General features: G+C 49.2%; 1 protein-coding gene and 1 non-coding gene across 3 annotated transcripts in view; both read right to left on the minus strand.

Annotated features, from left to right (window-relative positions):
* Window positions 1-487: 487 nt before the first annotated feature.
* HK1 (hexokinase 1) overlaps window positions 488-24,844 on the minus strand; it is a 71,178-nt gene continuing 46,821 nt past the window's right edge. For both annotated transcript variants that reach the window (XM_065894640.1, XM_065894641.1), the window contains 11 exons: window positions 23,847-24,002; window positions 20,917-21,150; window positions 18,386-18,690; window positions 16,640-16,788; window positions 16,216-16,335; window positions 14,759-14,854; window positions 12,934-13,033; window positions 8,772-8,955; window positions 6,730-6,885; window positions 2,921-3,154; window positions 488-1,373 (listed from right to left, as the gene is read on the minus strand). In XM_065894640.1, coding sequence (XP_065750712.1) covers window positions 1,229-1,373; window positions 2,921-3,154; window positions 6,730-6,885; window positions 8,772-8,955; window positions 12,934-13,033; window positions 14,759-14,854; window positions 16,216-16,335; window positions 16,640-16,788; window positions 18,386-18,690; window positions 20,917-21,150; window positions 23,847-24,002 — 1,879 coding nt within the window. In that variant the 3' untranslated portion in view covers window positions 488-1,228. The remainder of the gene's footprint in view (window positions 1,374-2,920; window positions 3,155-6,729; window positions 6,886-8,771; window positions 8,956-12,933; window positions 13,034-14,758; window positions 14,855-16,215; window positions 16,336-16,639; window positions 16,789-18,385; window positions 18,691-20,916; window positions 21,151-23,846; window positions 24,003-24,844) is intronic.
* TRNAV-UAC (transfer RNA valine (anticodon UAC)) lies at window positions 24,504-24,575 on the minus strand. The gene has a single exon. It is a non-coding gene; the product is annotated as a tRNA-Val (tRNA).

A 24,844-nucleotide genomic window follows, 5' to 3' on the forward strand; every position in this document is an offset into this window, starting at 1 on the left:
CCATCGTCCTGGAGTTGGCAGAGTGTGATGAGGGGAGGACCCGCTCTAGCACAGCAGGAGGGAGGGCCAGTGTTGCCCTGTCCTCTCATGGGGCTTCCAACAGCCCCCGCAAGCCAAGCTGACTTTTCCTTTGTTCCAACTACAAGTGAGGAGGCCAGGCTATTGGAAGACGGAGGCCTTCCATCCCTTTACCTTCTGAGAGGTGTCGAGGCGGGGGCTGCAGGAGTCCCTCCCTGCGGTAGGCCCCCGGGGCTGGAGCAGGGAACTGGAAGGGCAGGTGCTAGAAGAAGGGGAGAGGCTACTTCTTGACCCTCTGCAGGGAGAGTACAGAAGTCCTCAAGCCAAAAGAAGGCTGTACGCTGAAGAACACAGCCTTCATTTAAAACTCTGCCCTGACCCAGAAGGCCACGAGACCCCCCAGGGTTTGGTTTCTGCCACATCCCCCGATGTCCTCCCCACTCCCCAGCCATTAAGCGTCACTCGGGTCTTTGAATTGGTACAAAGTTTACTAGGTCATACAACATGGCTCACAAAAGCGATGGGAAATTCCAATGAGCGTACTGTTTCTTGATTGGTTCGTTTTACCCAAACGGAGACAAGACACTTTCCCGCAGGACTGCCCACCTCCCCTCCCCAAGACAGACAGGATGCAAGACTGTCACAATGTGGCTATGACCAGTTCCATGGACACACAGTTCAGAGGCATTGACACGCCCTGATGGGACACCAGACAGCAATGGGTGCGGGGCCGGGAGGAAGCGGCGGCTGACGCACCCGTGGGAGGAGTCCCGGCAGTGTCTGCTGGTGAAAATACATTGCACACGGGGGACACATCCCCAAGGACGGGCTGCGGAGGCCCATAAGGCCTGTCAGATGGTGTGACTTTTCATTTTGGGCCAATAAATAACTGTTGGACTAATGCATAAGTTAGAAACGGACGCCACTAAAACTTCACATGTGGGGAACGTACGACCAGGTTGAAGTCAAATCATGCAAAGTGGCAGGGCAGGTGAGGAGGGATCTGGAGGTCAGGGAGATTACCAACAGCACACACTCTATTTTGTACCCTATGTTACGCGCCATTAGTTGGCTTCTGTTTTCCTCCCCGCGGTGGTGCTGGCGGGCTTTGGTGCTGGCGTCTCCCAGCACAGCTCGCTGGGCAGAACAGGGGGGTGCTGCTTGAAGAGAGAAGTGCTGGAAGGGCAGCAGGCTGGGGGGTCCAGGACTCTTAGCTGCTCGTTTCTTGCCGGAGCCGAACGCCCACTGCCGTGATGAGGGCGGCTCCCTTGCCGCTACCGTCTTCGGATAAGAGGAAGGACACGTTACACTTTGGTGACAGTTCCTTCACGGTTTGGTGCATGATTCTGGAGAAACTAAAAAAGACAAAAATAGAGAAGGGTAGGTAGAGGAATATGAGGAGAGATGCCGGACCCACCTGAAGACACTGAAGCACCCTAACAATAAGGAGGGAAGCGAGATGGGAGGGGCTGCTTGGAAGCAGCTGTGGCTTATTGAGAACGTCTGGGAGAAAGTGGGTTTACAGCCAGTCCTGTTACAATTTGCAGCAGGGAGGCACAACAGAGAATCCAAAACCAGCTGCTCTGTACACCTTCTGAGGGTTAAGGCATGAGTAACGCACCCAGACGGCTCCCATCCTCAAAGCCTGAGGCTCCGAGGGGACAGAAAACCAAGAAGGGGTGCTGGGACCTGCGGGCCAAGCTGGTCCGGCACTGGGTCAGCTCAGCAAGCTGCATGGAAACGAACATCACCCACCCCCAGCTGCAGTCCTCTGAGACCCCAGCCCAGCACCTGAAGCTAAGAGAGGGAGCCCCCCACCCCCATGAACACTCAGGGCAGTGGGGCTCTTAGAGGAAATACTGACTGCCCTTTGCTGAATTCCTACTAGGTGTCCCACACTTTATATTTGTAATGTCCGGCCTGCCGGTGGTCATTTTCCCATGAAGAAGAGGAGACTGGGCAGAGATGAAGCCACTGAGCACAGCTCCTACATGGTGGTACCAAGATTAAAACCAAGCATGTCCATGCGCGGCTTCAAAGCCTAGCTCTAAACCACAGTGACAACGAGGACAGCTGTAAAGGTGGAGAGACAGAGGTCGGGGTGGAGCCCAACAGATGCTTTCATCCCAAGCCACGGCCATGACGTAGGCAGGCAATGCCTACACTGAGCTGGGTGAGGTTGCTTTTAGGTGGAGTGAGCGGCCCAGTTGACTGGGGACAGTCCCAGTGTGATTATTAGTAGCACTCTCTTGGCTGGCAAAAGTACCTCCATTTCGACAATAATATGGTCACTCTATTCATAAGAGCCAAGCTTTAGGATGTGTGGTAGATCAAAGAGCAGATGGGCTCACTTCTCCTCCTCCAGCATATGGGGTGCTGGACACCCGACCAAAACGTCAGGGAGGTCACATCCCACCCGCCTCCCTTCTACAAAGCCCAGGGCCAAAACCGCTCCTGCCTTCCAAGGCTCTTGACAAACTGATTTAGCAGGTGGACAAGACAGTGGGCCCTCTTCCGCTTTCCTTCACTCCCTCTTCCCGCTTACCAAACACAGCCTCCCGGCCAGGCTGATGGGTAAGTGCACACCCACCCTTACCTCCTTTCCTGCTCCCCACCTGGATGAGAGAGGCCCAGGAGGAGCGGAAAGCAGGAAATGCCAGGCCACAGGTGTGAGCTGGCCAAGGGAAGCCATTTCTCCACCTCCCCAGGCATCCCAGGTAAACTTCAGAGCAGCTCATTTCCTCGTCCCAGACAAGCCCCACCCTGACCACACAGCCTGCAGGTTGGCTGTGTCCTGCTGAGGAACTTTCCTGGTGGGAATCACATCCTGATGTCCCATAGCCATAAAGGGGCTTTGCCTGCCCAGGAAGCTCTGCCCATCCCCACCGGAAGCCCCACTCACTGCGGATGAAGCTTGTAGAGCGTTCCGTCCACGCCCACAGTCACGTTGAGGTGGTCCAGCCCCCTGTTCTCGCGGATCTTGTCCACCACGGCAGCCATACCTGCGCCACACAGCTGTGCGGCCCTCTTGGACACTACCCCGCACACGGTCTTCACGAGGATGCTGTCGTCACACGTGCTGTTCAGGCCAAGTTGCTGGAGGATGGCCCGGACCTGCAGCAGCGCTAATCGGTCGCTGTGGGGGACAAAAGCCAGGAGGCTGGATGAAGCAGGACCCACGAGAGCAGCACAGAAGCCGCCGACTCCAAAGGAGCCGGCCCCAAATCACTGCACTTATCCACGAAAAGTGTCATGGGGTTTTCTCTCCCCTTCAAAATAACATTTACTTGTCTATTTTTTTTAATGATCCCCAAAGTATTACATGTTAAGTTGTAGAAAAACTAGCAAATCTAGAAAAATAAAAATTGGAAAATTAAACCTATCTACAATCCCAACACTGGGGAAAATACTATTAACGTTTAAATATATTTCCTTCCAATCTATTTTTCTTGGATATCATTAAACAATGTCTTTGTCCTGATATGTGAATAGGCTTGTTCTTTATTTGTTTATTTTTAAATTTTTGTTTTATACTGCAGTGTAGTTGATTAACAATGTTGCAAGCTTGTCCTTTATTTATGGTTTTCTTTCTTGCTGTTTTTCATGCTTCAAACATCTGAGCAAGTTCCCACCTCCTTGTCTGAGACCAAGATTGGTAAAAGCTGCCATAGTAGTCTATTCTGGGGATGACCATAATTTATTTAGCCAGTCTAGAGAAATTTAAGTTGTTTGCAATTTTCTGTTAATATAAAGTAACACTCTGATGCTGTTCCTGTTGGTGCAAGTCATATTTTCCCCTTAGGATACATTTCTCGGTCAAAGGGTTTTTGATACGTATTGCCAAGTGCCTTTCTGAAAGTTATATCAATTTACTGTCTCTAACAGAGTATTTGGCCTTACTTGTCCCCAGTGGAAAGGGGCTTCCCTGGTACAGTGGTTAAGAATCTGCCTGCTGATGCAGGTGACACGGGTTCGAGCCCTGGTCAGGGAAGATCCTACATGCCGCGGAGCAACTAGGCCCATGCGCCACAACCACTGAGCCTGCGCTCTAGAGCCCGGAGCCTCTACTGAGCCCACGTGCCACAACTACTGAAACCCACACACCTAGAGCCTGTCCTCCGCAACAAGAGAAGCCACAGCAACAAGAAGCCCGCGCACCACAACGAAGAGTAGCCCCCACTCGCCTCAACTAGAGAAAGCCCGCACACAGCAACGAAGACCCAACACAGCCAAAAGTAAAAATAAATAAAAGAAGTAAATTTTTTTTTTTTTTTTTTTTTTTTTTTGCGGTACGCGGGCCTCTTACTTTTGTGGCCTCTCCCGTTGCGGAGCACAGGCTCCGGACGCGCAGGCTCAGCGGCCATGGCTCACGGGCCTAGCCGCTCCGCGGCATGTGGGATCTTCCCGGACTGGGGCACGAACCCGCGTCCCCTGCATCGGCAGGCAGACTCCCAACCACTGCGCCACCAGGGAAGCCCAATAAATTTTTTTAAAAAATTAAAAACACTGGACAATTTGGTAAGAATGGCATCACACTGGTTTAATCTGTGCTCCTCTCTGTTAGTAAGGATTACTGTTTTTGTTTACTGGCCATATGAACTACCTTATACCAAAACTCTTGTTCTCCTGAGATATTTGTCTCCTCATTAAACTGAAAGAGTTGACAATGACTGATGATGAACACAACAGCAGTGGTAAGAACAGTCAGCCTTTTTTGAGAACTTACTATGTGACACGTGCTTTACATACATCACCTTATTCCTCCTCCGAACAGCCAACTGATCCATGTATGATTATTCCCATTTTAAAGATGCGGGAATTGAGGCTCGGAGAGATCGAGTAACTCACCCCAAAGCTCACAGCCAATGGGGTAGAGCAGGTCTCAAGACCAGACCTGCCAAAGCTCTTGCCCACCATGCCATGCTCTGCATCTTGCATATATAATGCAAATGTTTTCCTTAGTTTTCTGTTTGTCTTTTAAGCTTGATGACGGATTTTGTTTTTATCTTATAGAACTATGCAGCTAAATTTGGCATTTTTTTCTTTATGATCTCTTCCTTTGCTATCACACTTGAAAGGACCTTCCCCAGCACTTCACACCCATCAGGATAGCTATTATTAAAAGAAAAACAAAAACAGAAAAGAATAAGTGTTGGCGAAGATGTGGAGAAGTTGGAGCCCTTGTATATACTGTTGGTGGGATGTTAACATGGTACAGCCACTGTGGAAAATAGTACGGCAGTTCCTCCAAATAAATAAATAAGTAAAATAATTATGTGATTCAGCAATTCCACTTTTGGGTATACATCCCAAAAGAATTGAAAGCAGGGACTCAATTGTGTATTTGTACACTCATGTTCATAACAGCATTATTCACAACAGACAACAGGTGGAAGCAACCCAAGTGTCCATGGATGGATGAATGGATAAAAATGTAGTGTATACATACAAAGAATTATTCAGCCTTAAAAAGCAAGGAAATTCTGACACATGCTACAACATGGATGCACCTTAAAGACCTTATTCTAAGTGCAATAAGCCAGTGTGAAAGGACAAATGCTATATGATTCCACTTACATGAAGTCACTAGAGGAGTCAAATTCATAGACACAGAAGGTAGAAGGGTGGTTGCCAGGGGCTGGGGGGAGGTGGGAAATGGGGAGTTAGTGTTTAATGGGTACACAATTTCAGTTCGGGATGATGAAAAAGTTCTGGAGATGGATGGTGGCGATGGCTGAACAACAGTGTGAATGTACTTAATGTCACTGAACTGTCCACTTCCAAAATGGTAACAATGGTAAATTGAATGTTATAATATCTACCACAATAAAAAAATGTTAACAAGAAGTATTCACTGATATTTTCTTCTCATTTTTCTCTGGCTCCTATTTTCCACACTTGGCCCTTGGGTGAACTTAGAATGAGGAGAGAAAGCAGTGGGGAGCTTGGTTCCCTATCATGGTGCCCGTCCCCCAACAGCTGTGAAATACTATCACTCCACGTGCCCAAGTCCTCCAGGGTCAGTGCCGCAGGGCCGCTGTCTGCAGCTAGCACTTCACCGCGTGGGTTCTGGTGGGCAGTGAGCTCTACCTGAAGGTTACAGACGCAGGCCTGGGCGAAAGCGAGGGGCAGACCCGAGCCGAGCCAATGTCAGTACTGCTATCGTGACCATTCTAGTATGAAGGTGGCTTTTGCACAAGCTCTTTTGCTGAGCACTTTTCCACCTCTTCTCACAGCTCACTGTGGGAGATGGCAAAGGCACAGATGAAATGTTCACTCTACATGAGAAAAACAGGAGGAAGACAGAAGCAGCTCGCTGGGGGGGCACGGTGGGCGGGGAGCTATGCATCCTAGGCTGCCTTTCAGAGGAAAAGAGGGTGAGGCCAGACCAGGGGTGCTTGGCTCTTCTGGCCTCAATGGTCCTTCAATACAAGTATCTGTGATGCACCTTTCCTATCCTGAAATGTATCCTACTTACACACAGGATGATTTCAAACAAATCAATATAATGCCCTAACATACACGATGAATAAAAGGAAATGATTTATGGTAAAATTATGGAACTTCAAAATGCAACTGCTCAGGGCCTACTACTCCAGAGGAAGAACAAAACTCTCCCAAATGGCCAAAATGTCCCCTATGTTGCCTACTGCCCCCATCACAGCCCCCTGGCCAGGTCCACCTCTAATAGGGAAGGCCCTGCCCACTCACCTCTCGATCTGAGAGAGATACTTGGTCTGAAAGATGCCCCGAGTCTTCAGCGGCTCAGAGATCTGCCCTCGGAAGAGGAATCCCCTCTTGGTGAAGTCAATTAAGATGTTGCGGACGATTTCACCCAGGTACATACCGCTGATCATCTTCTCATACCTGGAACGAGAGGAGGGGACTGGGTGTCTGTATGAAGCCTGCGGTCTCACAGTAACCCGGGCGCCTTACTGTGCCTCACCGGCATCACCAACCCGTGCACCCAGCCCCGTGCTCCCTGGCAGAGGCAGAGCATGAGACCGGGAAGGACTGAGGAATCCCCAACCCTCCCAGGATCAGACGCGAAAGTACCAGCACTCTGTCTCGCTGCTGGACCATCCTCTTCCTCACCTGACTCCCTGCCTTTGTCTGGCGAAACCCCACTCCAGCTCTCAGCTCTCAACTTGCCCAGCACGGCTCCAAGAGGTCTGTCCTCACCCTGCCTATCTCAGCTCCCATGCACCCTCCCTTCTTCACAGCACACACAGGTTCTCCGCCCCTTGGCACCCCTGCAGCGAAAGCCTTGAGGGGACAGAGAATGTGTGTCTTGCTCAGCTTTGAGTCCCAGGGCCCAGCACAGCTCAGCGTTGCTCTCAGTCAGGTGCTCAATCAATACCTGTAGAACCAGCAAACGGCTTAAAGGAACAAGACAACACAGGGAAAGTTCCCACTAGATTTTTGGAAAGTTTTGCCAAAACCCAGAGTGCTGGTCAAGTACCCACAGAGTGATAAAGCCACACAGGCTGGAGGACCCAGGTGGCCACCACACCCCTGAGGGTCACCTGTTCGTGGGGGCTTTTAATTCCTGTCCTCTCCATGCTCAGGAGCCTCAAGAAATGGCATGGGCTTTAAAGGCTTCCATGCACACACCTCATCCCAGTGTCCCCAAGCTGGCACGACTCCACTGGAAAGTGGATACTCCAGAAGACTTCGGGTGGTCCACAGGAAAAACACGAAATAGAACTCCTATCATCAATTCCCATCTAGTCCTTTTCATTCCATCAAGGAGACATCTCCTTGGTGTTGATAAGTTTGATGCTGATATGGCTCTAACCACTTCCAACCTCTGCTGAGCTCCCTTATAACAAAGGGGGTCTTCCTGTAGAGCTGTCGGTAGGCACAGTAGCTAGGATTGAAATAACGCTGTTCTACACTATATCCATTTTATGGTAATATTGGTTTTCCTCCCTCATTAAATGTAAGAATACAAGCTGATTTAAAGAAAAACATTAAGCATAGGTGGTATTTGGAAAAGACAAAAATCTTGAGGTTAGCTGGAGAATCACTTATGTTTGGGAGGTATTACCCCCAGCTCTTCATTCTGTTCCTGGGGGCACGGCTTAGACCGCCTCGTCTTGGCTATGGCAGAGGATGGCCTGATCCCTGGGAGCTTGAGACAAGGGGTCATTTGTCTCTATGCTGGGAAGGGTGGACACTGCCATCTTGGGGAGGGTCCCTGACACCCGAGCTGCAAAGATCCAATTAGCCACTAGGTGGTGCATGAGGTCTGCCATGGGAAAAGGAGGAATTGGCGGTGGCGGGCCTCTGCCTCACCGGTGACGGGGAGCCCCCCACTCCCGCTGGCGACGTCCTAATTTCCCTTGCCCCTTGCCCTTTAACAACTGCAGGTCAAATGTGTCCTACTAAACAAGGCAAAAACCTGCTGACCAACAGATTTCTATTAGCCTGATGGGGAAGAAACAGAGAGCAATGAGAAGGCCAGAATGTTGCAGGATAAACACGGTCACTGAGAGGAGTGGTGTGGCCACTGCTACCCCGTCCCCAGAGGCACCTGCACAGAACATCAACCCTGGGCCATCTTGTACCATGTGCTGCCACCACCCTCCACCCCTAAGTTCTCTGCTCTCCTTGGGCCAAAAGCCAAGATCAAGAGTGAACCTGAGGGACCACAGTCTCCAGGCTTTGTGCAAACCCCACTCCTAGAAACTTCTTCCGTTGTAACAGGCAGAATGCCTTCCCATCCCGTCTCCTCCACCAGGTGGGATTACCTTTGTTTCCCAGCGTTTAGAGAATATTCATCCACCAGTTTGTCATAGATCGTTCTGATATCATCCAGACACCCGTTGTCCCCAAAGGCACCCCACTCCATGTTGATACACATTTGGCCCTCGTTTCCTTCTAGCGTCTCGACGTTTTTCATTTCTTCCATGTAGCAGGCATTGCTGCCCGTCCCTGGAATACACGAGGAGAGAACGAATTGGCCACACCACCATGTTTAGTGGGTAGGGGGATTGCAGATAGACTTGGGGCCTGGGGCTCCACAGAGAGGGGCACACTTTTGAGATGAACAAAGTAATAGCTTCACTTTCCCAATGTCTTCCAGGAAAAATCTCAAAATATAAAGGCAAAATCAGAGTTAAAACTGCCCAGAGCATTTGATTAACTTACTTTATACTAAGACATCAACACCGAGAGCCTCGTGTGTTTACCTGTCCACACAGGGCTATGTTTATTTTAATACAAGATGGTCTTACAACAAAGGGATGTATTTTCAATGGTAGAAGTTCAGGCAGCATTCAGACTGGAAGGATATTTCTCTATTTCTCTTTCCTTCTCTCTGCACATACACATACACACACATATACTGTATTTATATGTACATACACACATACATATAAAATATTACATGGAGGGGTTGTCTACTACCCCACCATGTATGGACACTTATCTTTCCTTATCAAACTTGGCCGTGGACTCTGCCTGAATAAACTCTCCTGTGTGTTCCAGAATGAGGCCACAGTTAGTTTAGGGAAGGACAGTGTCCTGAGCATCTCAACGGTGCCCTTCTAAAGCAATGGTTCCTCACCATTTTGGTATCACAGATCTCTTTGAGATTCTGATGATTCTCCTGAGAAAAGGGATGTTTCCCTGAGTGCACCCCTACACTGTATACACACAAACAGACAAACGGCTTCCAGGGGACCAGGAGCCTCTGATCTCCATCCCTGACCTCCCCAGGGCAGGGCTAGTCAGACTGTGGCCCCCCAAGGACTAGGGCTGGACCACAAACTGTTTGCTGTTCTTGACTAGGAGTAGTTAGGTACAGATGCTGAGAGGAAGCGTTCTAAAACTTTCACAGCAGATTTAATAGCCAGACATCCAAACTTGTGGTCACTGGCCTTGTCTCAGTGAATGGACGGGAAATTTAAAAACCAGTCAACTAACCAAGGAGTCTCTCACACAGATATTTTAACATACACCTGAATCCCCTGAGGAGCTGTTAAGATGGATTTTCTGATTCAGGAGGTCTGGGGTGAGGCCTAAGACCTTGCATTTCTAACACGCTCGCAGGTGATTCTGAGGCTGCTGGCCAGGGATTACACTTGCAGCCGCAAGGCCCTCGAGCACCGTGGACCCACCCTGGGTGGGAGACAGAGGTCGATGGATTTTCAACATCTTTAAGGGACACAAGGACACCTCTACCAGCTAGACAAGTGGGCTCTGGCTGTTTTATGCCCTTTAAAGAAACTTAAGTAGAATTCACAGATGCTTCTGACTGTGTAACTGTAAGCAGATAGGGTAGGGAGTCTCCAGAGAAAGACAAACAGGCATGACTCTCTTGATATAAGAGGAGCCATTTTGGCCTAAGCCATTTTGTGGTCTAAGCCTGGCCACAATGCTTGCTCTTGAACAGGTCTCAGTAATAATGATTTTAAGGGAACAAAAGGACCAACTGTTACCAGGCATGAGAAGTAACAATGGCAAAGATCATAAATCAGTTGTAAAGGCTCCTAGCTCTGTTTCAGTGGTAAAGATTAGCCTGAAGCACTTTCTTGAGCTGTTTTGCAGAATTTAAACCTCCGCTGGGCACTCAACCACCAGATCAAGTGTAACCTAAGGGATGGTGATGTTGACCTTTCCTGACCCTCGTGACTTAAATCAACTGAAGCCTGGACTCTGTCAACCTTTGTCCCAATTCTATACCGAATTCTCCTCTGCCCAAGCCCCTTCATGAATATGCACATACCCTTAGCTTAAAACTTCCCCAATTTTTCTGTTTGAGGAGACACTGCTTTGGGAAAGATCCCCAGTGTTCTCTTTACTTGCTGCAAGTAATAAATCCTTCCTTCTGATCTTTGGTTTGGTTGTGTCCTTTAGCTTGACACCCACCAAGAAGCCAACCCAGTTTTCGGGTAACGTAACTGGATTATTTTCGTTTTCTCGACTCCCCTTCACCCAAAGTGTAAAACTGAGAGAAGAGGAGCCCCAGAAATGGAAGGGGTGCAAAGAAAGCCAAAACATGTAAATTATACTTCTTGCTCATGGGCGTTCTGAGCAGAGATCAACTGATGACAGAGGGAAAGAGTGACTTTGAAGGCAGCGGGAGAACCCCCTACCCCCACCCCCCACCTCCGGACCCCCGGCATTTGCGGGCCTGACCTCTGGGCAGGAAGGTGAGGTCAGGCCCAAGAAGAGAAAGTGCTGTGTCACTCTAGCTTTGCATTTCACACCTAAGCCCGTTCACAAGCAGAAGGAAGGGAGGGGCCGGGTGGAGAAAGAAAGATTTGCAAAAGAAAGAAGAAACAAAGAGCCCCAAAGCCAGGCCCCAAACGACATTTACCTGGAGCTGCTCCCTAGCTTTTTAAAATTTCCACAGGAGCCAAAAGTGGTTTAACAAATGAAAAGGGCTTCCTGGCACCAGGAAGGCAGCCTGCTGGGGCCTTCTCCCAATCTCCCAGGTCCACGCAGCAGGCTGCTTGCTGACTCTCTCTGCCAAGGGATGCTCTGCAGGTGTTAGCTAAGAAACCGGGCCTTTTCCCAGCATCCCTGACATTAGGAACAGCATCAGTTAGGCAAATGCTTTTCTTGTAGCCTAAAATCAAGAAGCTTCTGGAATCTTGTGCTCTCAAGGCCCAGACCCCTACTGTGCTTGGATTATAAGGGAACAACCTGCAAAGCCAGATAATCCCTCTGCCTCTAACCGAGCAGGACCCTATGGGGCCTTCCCGGGACAGACCCCTCTCCCATATCCTCTATTTTAGCTCCTCTCTGAAGTACCTAGATAATAGTGTCTGATGAACATTCCCTAAGTTGTTTCACTTATGCTAAAACCCCCACCAAATGGAAGATTTTAGCTACTTGATGACCTTGAGAACATAGCCCCAGGCCTGCTGGAGCCTAAGGACTGATAATGTTAACCCCTGTGACACCGTCCTGTTACCTCACCATCAACCAACCAGAGAATTGTGCATGAGCTGATCACAGACCCTGAGACGCCCCTCCCTCACCTGGCCTTTAAAAAGGCTATGCTGGGGGCCTCCCCGGTGACGCAGCAGTTGAGAATCTGCCTGCCAATGCAGGGGACACAGGTTCGAGCCCTGGTCTGGGAGGATCCCACATGCCGCGGAGCAGCTGGGCCCGTGAGCCACAACTACTGAGCCTGCGCGTCTGGAGCCTGTGCCTCGCGACAAGAGAGGCCGCGATAGTGAGAGGCCCGCGCACCGAGATGAAGAGTGGGAGTTCAGGCTTTCTGAGTGTTGGCTGTCCTGGACTCCTTGTATGGCGCCTCACAGTAAACGCTGCCCTTTCGGTCCTATGCTAATCTAACTCTTCGTCTATTCCCCGCTCCCCCCAGCAAAAAACCAAAAACATAACAAAACATAAAAAATGCTGCACTCTTCCTTCACCACAAGCCAGTGTCAGCAGATTGGCTTTACTGTGTACAGGTGAGCAGACCCAGATTCTGGCTCAGTAATATGCCTCCCACTTCAGCAGCTGGGACCACTGGTGCTAAAGGCCCAATGGCGCCCAGACTGCCCTCTGGCCCTTCTCCACAGTCAGGAGAAGAGGAGGCTTGCTTTCTTCCCAGCCACAGGCCCCGTCCGCTGGGGGCCGTGTGAGCCACCTGGGGGCCGTGTGAGCCACCTGGGGGCCGTGTGAGCCACCGGGGGTCCGCACTCCTGGAGAGCTCCGTTCCTGCTGACAATCTGTTTGCGGTCAACTGGAAGCCTCGCGGGCTGGGTGTTGGGAGGGGAAATCCCTGAAGAGCCCTGCAGCCTCAGGCCATGATGAAACTCTGGAGGTGGTTAAGGGAACAGTGCTGACAGATATACTGTCTCACACTAAGGGCTGAGCTGTTGGCTCAGGGCCCCACAGAACAGGAAAACCCAGCCTACCCTGCCCCAGAAAAAGACCTTCCGGGACACCCACCTACGATGAGTCCAACCTCGCAGGTGGGCTCCTCATAAGCACAGGTCATCATGGTGCCCACCGTGTCATTGACCACAGCCACCACGTCCAGGTCAAATTCCTTTGGAAAGAAAGAGACACAGGTTTAGCTTTAGGGGAGGGACAGTGCTGCCCGGCTTGAGTTCTGCAGGGTCACTGCTGCACTGCAGTGAGAAAGCTGCTGGTGCATCATCTGAAAGAGCTTCCTTACCAGCCTGTGAAAGGTAATGAAATGCTTCTTCACTAAACATCTACTGTTAATGATGTATCTGAAGCTTGAGCTCTGAAGAAAGGAAGTATTCTACCCATTTCACAAATGGCAATGAGTCCTAGAGAGGCAGCCCAGTGGGCACTGCGGAATGGAGAACAGACAAGGGACAATGGCCAAGTAACTCTTTCTCTTGGCAGGTTAAAGTATTATAGCCTTTCAGAGGGCAAAATGGAAGTACCAAATCCATGTCTTAGAATCTGTTCTTCGGAGACAAGCATACAGGTACACAAAGGCACATACAAGGGTATTTGTGTGACTTATGCAAGCCAGAAGGAGAAACAACCCAAATCTAGATCAAAAGGGGCATGTAAGGCCCGGTTCGGGCAAACTCCGGAATCCTGCACGGCCAAGAAAGTGAATGAGGTTGGCCTCTATGTACCGACACGAAAAGACTCCTATTTCATAGTAAGTGAAAAAAGTCAGCTGTAATATAGTATACATGGTATGACTCCCATTTTTTAAATGTGTGTATGTTGGTATACGCATGGAAAGTACATTGGAAGAACACTGAGATTAAGAGTTGTGAAATGGGCAAAAACAGGGCATCAGGTTTCTTTTCAATGAAATATTAGCTGTCGTCTAGCACCCTCTTCCAGGAACAATCGACCCCTCTTCCAACCCATACATTTCAGCCTCCCTGACTGCTTGTGTATATTAATTAACCTGCTCTTCTGAACTGGAGACACTTGAACGGACTTTTTTTTTTTTAACTTCTAACTGATTCCCTCATTAATTAATGAGTTAAATAAAAACTTCAGAATTTTTCATTTTATATTTTGTCAGTCAATGTCCTCCAGCCAAAGACCAACAGAAACATATCCACAGTGGACAAAGCTGCACTTCCTGACTGGTTGGTTGCAGCACAGGCAAACACGTTCCATGGTGCGTGCCAGAAAGTACTAGAGAGCACAGTTATAGGATCTGAGCCTGCGCTGGTGGTTTTAGGGAGGGTTCTAAGAAGTGGGGTTTTGCTCAGGACTGGATGCTGTCAGGAAGCAGGGCCATCTCCGAGCACGTGCCAAGTTCTGCCATGACGACGCAGTGCTTCCTGCTCATCTGATTCCATCGCGGCCGCAAGGGGGCTGTGATGACGGCTGTGCTCTGCGACAGTGCCAGGCTGTGCCCCACGGCCAGGGGCTGCTTTTCCCTTTTTCAAGCTGGAGGAGAGCCATGATTTTACCTTCCTTAAACTATCCTTTAATAACACAAAACTGTTCTGCTCTCTTTTATTGCCATCAGTTGGGGAAACCTTAATACAACCTTCTCACAGGGTTCTGTATCGTATGAATTCTTTATTTTTTTATTTTTGCGGTACGCGGGCCTCTCACTGTTGTGGCCTCTCCCGTCGCGGAGCACAGGCTCCGGATGCACAGGCTCAGCGGCCATGGCTCATGGGCCCAGCCGCTCCGCGGCATGTGGGATCCCCCCGGACCAGGGCACAAACCCGTGTCCCCTGCATCAGCAGGCAGACTCTCAACCACTGCGCCACCAGGGAAGCCCATGAAAGATTTTTAAAAACATCCTTTTAATAGTTACCTCTCTCCTTTTTACCGCATCCCTCAGTAAGGTCGCTACATCCTGCCCCACGCAATCAGTTGCCTTAAAACCTTTCGTCCAGGTGATCAAGATTCCCTGCAATAGGAAGGGCAGTGGGAGAGTCCTGTGTCATTAATCCTTCTAGGCAGAATACAAAATTCCACCCCCTCCTTCCAGAGTAACACCTGCTAAGAATTGATAGTGAGACGATGCTGGAACATCTTAAGCATAAACCAATAAAATACAAAGAGTCCTCCGCAGGCCTGCCCCCTCTCGCTGTCCTCACAGTGGTCTGGTTTGTAACCCCCACTTCACAGATGGAGAAACTTGAGGCATAGAAAGTTAACGGTGCTGCCCGTGGTATAACCAACTAGTTCCTCTGAAGAACAGTTTGCCAAAAACATAAGTGGAGAAATGCAAATTTTTAGTAACACTGTTACTACCTAAAGTAAACTTTAGGTTTGATTGGAGTGTAGTGTATATACTTGCTGGGTGTGTCCTCACTATGATGACGGTATAAGTGAACGGCTTTTAAAAATCACCAGACCTTTTCAAAACTGCAAAACCAAGTTTACATGGATCCACCTGTTGAGATCTAAAAGAGTTATTAAGAAGGAAAAAGACCCGAGTCAGCACTATATCTGGATTAACTGGCTTCTAGAGGCAGGTGGCCCTGCCCAGCTTGCCAAGTGCTGCCAATCATGTGCCTCAAACCCTGGCCTAAGGTCCCGCGTGATGTGATGCCAACACCGGGGCCTGCTCCCTGGCCATACCTCTACCTGTGAAAACACAGAGGATGGGTCTCGCCTGCAGGATTCTGCACAACCGCTCCCTTCCACACAGAACGTCCCCCCGGGCCTGCCAACACCCCTAAGCGTGGTGCCAGTGTTGCTGGAGTAGGCTGAGATGCTCCACTAGACTGGCGGCTTCCCGAGGGCAGGAACTGTGTGGCCAGCTCGTGGTCCTCAGCAGGTGCTCAAGCCCTGACCTTGAGCCCTGGTTCATTCCATTTATTGAATAAACATTTATTAAGCATCTTCTCTGATAGCACACTGTGCTAGGGCCTGTGGGGAACACAGGTCCTCGGCTCAAGGAGCACACAACGTCGCAGAAAAGAGAGACACCAAAGATCACTAAAAACTGTGTAAGAAGTGCTATAACCAGGCAACATGAGAGGAAACAGGGAACACTCACGAGGGTGAGATTCTTTTTGCCTGGAGGACCAGAAGGCTTCCCAGAAGAGGTGAATTCTTTAAATGATAAGATGAAAGAAGAGTAGAGTCTTAAGGTGTGCTGGAGGGTGTGGCGTAAGGCCTGGGTCAACCCACTGTGACAGCTAAACTGTCCCAGAATCGAGGGAGGACACAGAGGCTGGAGAGGCTTCAAGAGCTGACCCACACTGGCCAAGGGACAGTCAGCACCGCCCGGTGTCTGATGCCTGGAAAAAGGAGACTCACCGCGTCCAAGCTCGTCTGCTTGCAGGGAAACGAAAACGTGAAGCCCAGAGGCATTCTGGGGCCCTTGATGCCCATGTAGTCCAGGAAGTCAGAGATGCAGGAAACGATGTGGTCAAACAGCTTTAGGAGAAAAGAAGGGCTTACTCATGTACCCTCTAGTTTCACACCTTCAGTGCATACATACAAGTACACACACATACACACCCGCGCCCGACACATGCCGAGCAAGCCCCTCTCCCTAGTATCTTCCCAGCCCCTGAGCATCCGAAGCCCAGCATGGCTGAATGTACCTGATGCTTTCGGGCCACACAGACACAACTGCACAGCGGCATGTATCACATGCAGGTTCTGGGGCCCAACGATGCCACTGGCCAGGTCTGTGACGCACATATGCCATGGTGGTGTAAAAGCAAACCTGTCTCACCTCTTCCCCAGTGCCCTGCATGATTTCTGTGGGAATGGCGTAGATCTTGTTGTGCATTTCCACTGTTCTCTTTTTCCCACTACGAATTTTCACCAGCAAGACGCGGAAATTTGTTCCTCCAAGATCCAGGGCCAGGAAGTCACCGTGCTCTGTTGTGGTCAAGAATATAAAGAAGGTCAAGAAGAGTTAGTACTGCCTCCTGGCAGCCAGTAGCCCCAAGACGTCAGACTTTCAAGGGAGGAGGCCACATATTAAATATAGGGGAGAAGCTGTTAAGTCTTCCCTCAGCACACAGCCCAGGCTCAGAGAGGGTGGGCACCAACTCATGACCACCGCAGCCTCTGAGCCACGCTAGAAGGACAAACGGCCCCATGGATGAAGCATCTGTCACAGTAAACAAATAGATTTTACCAGGCTACTAAAAAGCTTGGCAACAATGACCTGATCTTAGGGAACCTCATATAAAAATTAATAATGTATGTCAATGTGTAGAGTGTTACAAAAATGGCCACAATCATTCCTCCCTGTATGCAGGCTTCTTTGCAAAGTGACTTTGCAGTTCTTCCCGTCAAAAGATGGAATCTGGGCTTCCCTGGTGGCGCAGTGGTTGAGGGTCCACCTGCCGATGCAGGGGACGCGGGTTCGTGCCCCGGTCCAGGAAGATCCCACATGCCGTGGAGTGGCTGGGCCCGTGGGCCACGGCTGCTGAGCCTGCGCGTCCGGAGCCTGTTCTCCGCAACGGGAGAGGCCACAACAGTGAGAGGTCCGCGTACCACAAAAAAAAAAAAAAAAAGACGGAATCTATTTCCGTCTCCCCTTGGATCTGGCCTGGCCTTATAACTTGCTTTGGCCAACAGAGTGTGGCAGAAGCGGAGCTGAGCCAGCCCCAGCCTAGGCCTCCAAGAGGCTTTGAGGTCTCCCTCTCCCTCGTGGACCCTGCTGTTACCATGTGAACAAGACCGGCGGCCCGCTGGAGGATGAGACACGTGGCCAGGCACTCCTACACCCCAGCTGACAGACAAATGCTGGACATGTAAGGGAGAGCCTCCCAGGGACTGCAGATGCATGAATGAAAGTTCAGCCAAGCCTGGCCCAGATGAGCAACGATAAGTTGCTGACCCAGGGTCCCCTGAGCCACAATAAGTGGCTGCTGTTTAAAGCCACTAAGTTTCACGGTGGTTTATAATGCAAGAGTAAGTAGCTTACACATAGGACATACTCATATCACAAACAGTCATCAGCATCCCCCCAGTGCTCAGCTCCAACAGGACCAGCAAGGTCAGCAGTACGGGGTTGGACGCTGAGCTCCAATCTACCCGGGTATAACAATCCCCAGGCCTCCGTGTGCCTCTCCACCAGGACCTAGGAAGGGGCAGTGAGTGTTTACCCTTCTTCTACTTTCCTGTGTTTATCAGAGGCCCTATAGCAATCTCAGTGCTTCGGGATCTGCCCAACTCTGTTCTCTTAAGAACACTTTCTAATTCTGAACAGGGCTGTGGTTTTAGAGACAGCGCCTGCCTGGGAGGCTGGACCAGGGGAAATAGACTGCCTTGAGTCACACACACGGCAAGTCGGTGGTAAAAATGGAAGAGAGAGGTTTGAGTGAGTTTGTAGCTCTTGCCAAAATCATGCCACCCCAGTGTAGAGCACCTACTGGAGAAGCCAACCACCCTGCAGCCCCACCGTGACTCAGCCACTGGTATGAGAAGCGGGAGGGGCGTGTCAGCCCCCAACAGAGGTCCTCACCGGTCCCATCGGGAGTGCTCCGGACAAAGGAGGGCAGCATCTTGACGACGGCCTTGTCATGCGTCTGCTTGCCCAGCCCCAATTCCATCTCGGCCCGCATCCTCCTTTTCACCTCCAGCAGTGTATCCTTGGTGAGACTGAAGTGGGCCAGGGTCTCCTCTATCTGCCGGTGCTGCTCAGCCAGGCGGTAGGCCACTGCGGTCACCATGGCAGCCCCCTTGCCGCTGCCACTCTCCGAGAGGAGGAAACGCACATCGCAGTCGGGCACCAAGCGCCTCAGGGTCTTGTGGAAACGCCGGGAATACCTGGGGTGTGGAGGCCACAATAGCCGACTGAGCCGGACTGTAGGGACCTCCAGGACCCCTTTCTTTCTTCTTGTACACCTTAATTCCATTTTCTACACTTGCTTTCCGCATTACTCCAGTCACACAACACATCCACTGTAGAAAAGTTACCAAATGCAGACAGGTAAAAAGGGGAAACTGAAATCACCCACAGTGACACATAAAAAGAGAGGGCTCTCATTGTTACATGAATATCGAGGGACTTCCCTGGTGGTCCAGTGGTTAGGACTCTGCACTTCCACTGCAGGGGACCACAGGTTTGATCCGTGGTGAGGGAACTAAGATCCCACATGCCACGAGGCCAAAACAAACAAAAAAAAGAATATCAAATACAGAAAATTCAGGATCCAAAAAAATGTTGTTGTCTACCATGACAAGGAGATAATACAGCACAGTGGTCAAGAAAGAGCCCAAAAGAGCCCAGTGTTTAAAAGTCAGACCAGGAGACAGGGTGAGTGTCCCCACTTCCGTACCAGGGGACCTTGTTCCATTACTTAACCTTGGAGTCAATGTGGATGACAGCATCTGGCTGACAGTGATGTGGTGGGAACTCAGTGAGTTCACCACATCTTCGATGAATAACTGGCACTGAGCAAGGGCTCAATCAAGCAAGAATCTCTCTTGTTTTCCATTTTCACTTGGCCCTTTCCCTCAGCCCCCAAGACTAGGGATATTTTTTAGTGGTTAGAAGAGGACTTTAGGACAGAACTCAGTGAGACATAGAACTTTCTCCAGGTCTGTGGTCTGTTATAAGTATGGAAGGCTGCCTGCCATGGGAAACTGGGAAACCGGAACCTCAAAATGTTAACAGCGGTCAGCTCCAGGGCATGGGATTAACAATGACTTCTATTCTCTTTGTAATTTTCTGAACTATCTGAAGTTTCTATACCAAAAATATTTTATTGCTGAAATAATCAGTATTTAATCAAAGTTATTTTTTAAAATGTGACGTTGCAGGTGACAGAGCTCTAGAGATGACTGGTGTAAGGATCAAGGGATCGATCCAAGAAGAGGATATAACAACTGTAAATATTTATGCACCCAACATAGGGGCACCTCAATACATAAGGCAAATGCTAGAGATGACTGGTGGTGATGCCTGCACGACAGCGTGAAGGTACTTAAATTTACTGAACTGTACACTCAAAAAATGGCTAAGATGATACATTTTATATTACGTGTATTTTACCGCAGTAGAAAATTATTTTTTTTTTATTTTTTTTAGAAAATTATTTTAATGTGATGTAAATCCCTAAGCTGTCTTGTCCAAAACTTAGCCAAGAAATTAAAAAAAAAAAAAAAATGATGGCTAATTGCATTATCAAGAATTTTACAAAAACTCTAAGAATATATAGAAATAAAATTATGAACCTGGCAGATAATAGCAGCTAACTAGCTCAAACCCTATCCCCTCAGCAACACTGAACTATTTCAGTTTAAGTCAATCCTTATTTAACTGTTACTAGAACTGGGTATGAAGGCACAGTATCTGCAAGGCCACTTCACAGGCACATTATATATACAATGGGAGAAATACCTGAGATCCTGTACAAAAAAATCACATCGCAGGCAGTTCTTGTTAAAATTCGGAACATGAAGACATAGAATTCACCTTTAGCCTTTTTAATAGATTCAGGCCATGTCCTTAGGGGCCACAGAAGGCTTCTGACGCTAAGGCGTCCAATACACAAGAAGGCAGCATCAATGGGGACCACTTAACAACTTAATCCCTCTCTGTCTCTCAGATGCAAAGCATCAACAAGTTACCCATTTTAAAAAAGTACTATCTGAGGGTTTAAGGGGCTTTAGAAACTCATCGGAGCTTCTAAAATAGGAATGTGGGCACTACACCTATGACCCGAGCTACAGTGAGGATGAGGGTCCCTGATGAAATGCAGACAAGCAAGAGAATTCAAGATACAGACATATTCCACCCAGTGCTCCTGGCAGCTACAGAAATCTCTACCAAGACTTACGAAATGAGGAGAGATGACAGTGCAGTGCAGAAGCAACGCCAGGGCTGAGGGCTGGATACTTCCCCAGGTGGGCAACTCTGACCTCTCTGCCCAGAACTACGTATTATCTTGTCTGCCAGAAACCTTCACTGGGTGCAAAAGTCTGCCCTCTGGAGAAAGTCCTTAGCCCAGGCGGGTATTGAGTGCCAATTATAGCAAAGGGCAGACTCACTGTGGGTGCGTCTTGTAAAGAGACCCGTCGACACCAACCGTGGTCCGCAGCCTGGGTGTGCTCTTGTTATCTCGAAGACGATTCAGGATGGCGCCCAGCGTCGCAGCCACTAGGTTGGCAGAGCGGAACGAGACAATGGTGCACACGTGCTGGACCGAAATACAGTCGTCATCAGATGGCTCCACTCCCAGGCGGGTCAGGATTTCTCTGGCATTGTGGAGGCCTTCCTTATTCCTGTGAGGTCAGAGGCCAATACTTGTGAGTTAAGGACCACAGCAGGCAGTGCAAAGCACTGAGGTTTGAAGGTCCTGGAGAGGTGAACTCACCGTTCACCATGTGTGTACGACATGGGATGAAGGCAGTCAAATGCCTGAGAAGAGCCTGAGAAAGGGTCTCCTCCATAAGAAGTCAGGAGGCAGCGAGAGGAAAAACTGTACTAGGCTGGGTTATGACATGTCAGGCAAACGGAGAGAAGTGAACAAGCCAGACCACATGGGCCCTGAACAGGTGGAGAAATAGATGCTTCCACCCCACGGCTCAGTGCCCAGGAGGCCTTGGGGAAATCTCCTGCTCTTTGGGTCTGTGAGTTGCCCCTGCATTCTTACACATTCTTCCTTGATGTCTTCCAGTCAAATTTTAATTCGCTGCATACATACATTCTTTGTATATCTTTTGCTGGATTCACTCCAGTGTACAGTTTTATTACTATTGTAGATGTGGTCTTTAAAAAAGAAAAGAAGATATATATATTCTTTATACACACACACACACACACACACACACACACACATATTTTAAATATACCATATTAAGGTAAAATGTTAACAGTGGGGAAAACTGGGTGAGAGATATGTACTATCTTTGTAATTTTTCTGTAAGTCTAAAAATATTCTAAAATAAAAGATTTTAAAATATATACATATTTTAATTACTGTCAACATATAGAAATATAATTAATTTTTGTATCTTATCTCCAGATATCTTCCTAACCTCTCCTGTTATTCTAATCACTTGTCTAGATATTTTTGGTGTTCCATACAAACAAATACGATCTGCAAATAATGAGTTTTACTTCCTCTGTTTTTGATTCTTATGCCTTTAATTTCTTTTTCTTTCCTAAAAAAAATTTGGCTAAGGCTCCAGGACAATGCTGAATAGAAACAGGTGATACTGTCTTGCTCCTGATTTTAAAGAGAATGCTTCCAACATCTGCACTGGTAAGATGGTTTTTTTTTGAGATAGACTTTACTACTATATAGATGCCTTCTTGAGCTAGTTCAAGTGGGTTTTGTTTCTTGGTAACCTAAGAGCCAACACCAGAAACAGGCCCAGAGGAAGGCAGGCATTTCCTGACTTTGTCAATGATTCTGAAGACAAACCATGAGCCTCTTTCTCCCTCCCCTCCCAACAGTTGACCAGGTGACTTGAGAAGAGAGATGACTGGAAACTCAGTAGTGTGCCTCCCTATTGACTGTAGCTCTGTACCAATTGCTCCTAAAGGAGAGATCCTAGGACAAATGCCAGGACTCGGATGGGAAATAAGAGTAAGTTCAGATAAACCCCTCTCCACTTACATTATAGCCAGAGCTATGATGCCACTGGCTCTGAATTTCTAGGACCACAGCAGGGGCAGTGGGATGACCGCCTCATGTGGAAATGAAAAGGCATTTCTGGCACCAAGCTAGCCCTATCCTTAAACAGGTGGCCATGGGCTTCCCTGGTGGTGCAGTGGTTGAGAATCCGCCTGCCGATGCAGGGGACACGGGTTCGTGCCCCGGTCCGGGAAGATCCCATATGGAAGATCCTGTATGCCGCGGAGCCATGGCCGCTGAGCCTGTGCGTCCAGAGCCTGTGCTCCGCAACGGAAGAGGCCACAACAGTGAGAGGCCCGCGTACCGCAAAAAACAAAACAAACAAACAAACAAAACAGGTGGCCTTACACGGCTACGTGGAGTCTCCTGAACCAGGGATAGAACCTGGTGGCGCACGGAACTGGCCACAGGACAGGAGCCCTTCAGATGTGGGGCCGCCTGACTACACCAAACTGCCTGGCGTCAAGTTCACCCAAGGCCTGCAAATAACTGTCGAGGCAGAGAAGTCTGGGTTTCTTATGATGAGGCCAAAAGGTAGCAGCCAGGGGGCTGGCTGGACTATCCTTCTATGTCTATCTGTCCTATCTCATCTGTTAACCAATGTTTCTCAAACTTGTGCCAGGGAACACCTGTGGCGGTGAACAAGTGAGAGAATGTGGGGGCCGAGACAGAGTGGGGCGGGAGGAGGCAGAGGGTGTTTCAGGCACAAGGGAAATTTGGGAAATGACCAGTTAACCAAGGTGAACTGGGTTTTCTTTAATATGCTAATGAACACTGTACTTCTCTAAGTATTTTCCAATCCTATTGGTCACAGAAGCCTTTTTTCAGGGAACACCTAATGATCTTGAGGTCACTAGGTTTCCCTGGAACATTGTCTGGAGAAAGTCCTGATATCCCAAGGGGGAATTAACCGAACCTGGGCTCAGTCAGCTCCTGTTCACCAACAGGATTCTAATCAGGTAGGGGTGTGTGTGTGTGTGTGTGTGTGTGTGTGTGTGTGTGAGAGAGAGAGAGAGAGAGAGAGAGAGAGAGAGAGAGAGAGAGAGAGTGTGTGTGTGTGTGTGTGTGTGTGTGTGTGTGGTGCAGAGTGAAGAAGAGGCTACTTTCATAACTAAACCATCCACAAAGGATTTGCTGCTAACTAAATGGCTCTTTAATGCCACCAGGTGCCCGCAGGGAGAGCAGCCCAGGATGGGTGAGCTAAGAGAGAGGGGAGACTGGCCCAGAAAGCCCTGACACTCTTGAGAAGCCCAGCAAACCAGGACTTAAGTGGTAACAAGGGACCTGTCGTTCTTCTCTGCCCCACACCCCCAGAAAGCCTTGAGGGGAGGCACCTACTTTTCAATGGCTGACACGTCACTGGTGTTAAACTTCCCTCTGGTGAGCAGCTCCGGGGTGATCCGCCCTTCAAATAAAAGGCCCTCCTTGGCCATCTTGACCAGGATCAATCGGACCAGCTCGCCCATGTACATGCCACTGACCATCTTCTCAAACCTGCAGGAGAAAAGCATCCAGGCACTTGTCAGTCATTCTTACGTACCCACCAGTGGGGCAGCTCTTAAAGGGTGAGAGAGACACAAAAGGAGAGGAAGGCACGGCCCAACCCCTCACAAGCTCACATTCTCACTGGCAGGCAAGACCACGCACTTGTGTGATCAAACAGCGAGCACACAGCAGGGGAACAGGGGTCATCCAGACCCCACCCCCACCCCTAGGGTAGGAAACAGGAGGAGAGCACCAAGGGGCAGGGGCTGGCAGGGAAGGCTGCCTGGAGGCGGGGAAACATAAGGATTTAGATTGGGGTTGACGAGAAGGCCCCCAGACAGAAATGAGCAGAATATGATCATCTCTTACAAAACTTTATGCCTTACTTTTTATTTTATTTTATCTTATTTTTATTTATAAATATATATATATATTTTTTGTTTGTTTGTTTGTTTTGTTTTGTTTTGTTTTGTTTTGTTTGGCCATTCCACACGGCTTTCAGGATCTCAGTTCCCCAGCCAGGGATTGAACACGGGCCCCAGCAGTGTAAGTGCAGAGTCCTAACCACTGGACCACCAGGGAATTCCCAATGCTGTACTTTTTAAAGGGCTTTCATTTTCATCACCCTATCAGGGAGCTCTCCAATTCCTGTGGGAAGGTGGCCAGGAAGTATTCTCTCCATTTCCCAGCTCAGAAAGGGAAAATGTCTTCCCCGAGGGAAGATGACAGGGCTGAAATTCAGCCTTTCCCCATGGGACCTCTGTCGCTGGTCACCTCCCTGGCATCCATGATCTTCTCCAGCCAAAAGGACCAGGAATGTGCTTTGGGGAACTCACTCCTTCCCCAGTGAT

The sequence above is a fragment of the Phocoena phocoena genome, chromosome 16, assembly GCF_963924675.1.
Source record: "Phocoena phocoena chromosome 16, mPhoPho1.1, whole genome shotgun sequence".
Classification (NCBI taxonomy): Eukaryota; Metazoa; Chordata; class Mammalia; order Artiodactyla; family Phocoenidae; genus Phocoena; species Phocoena phocoena.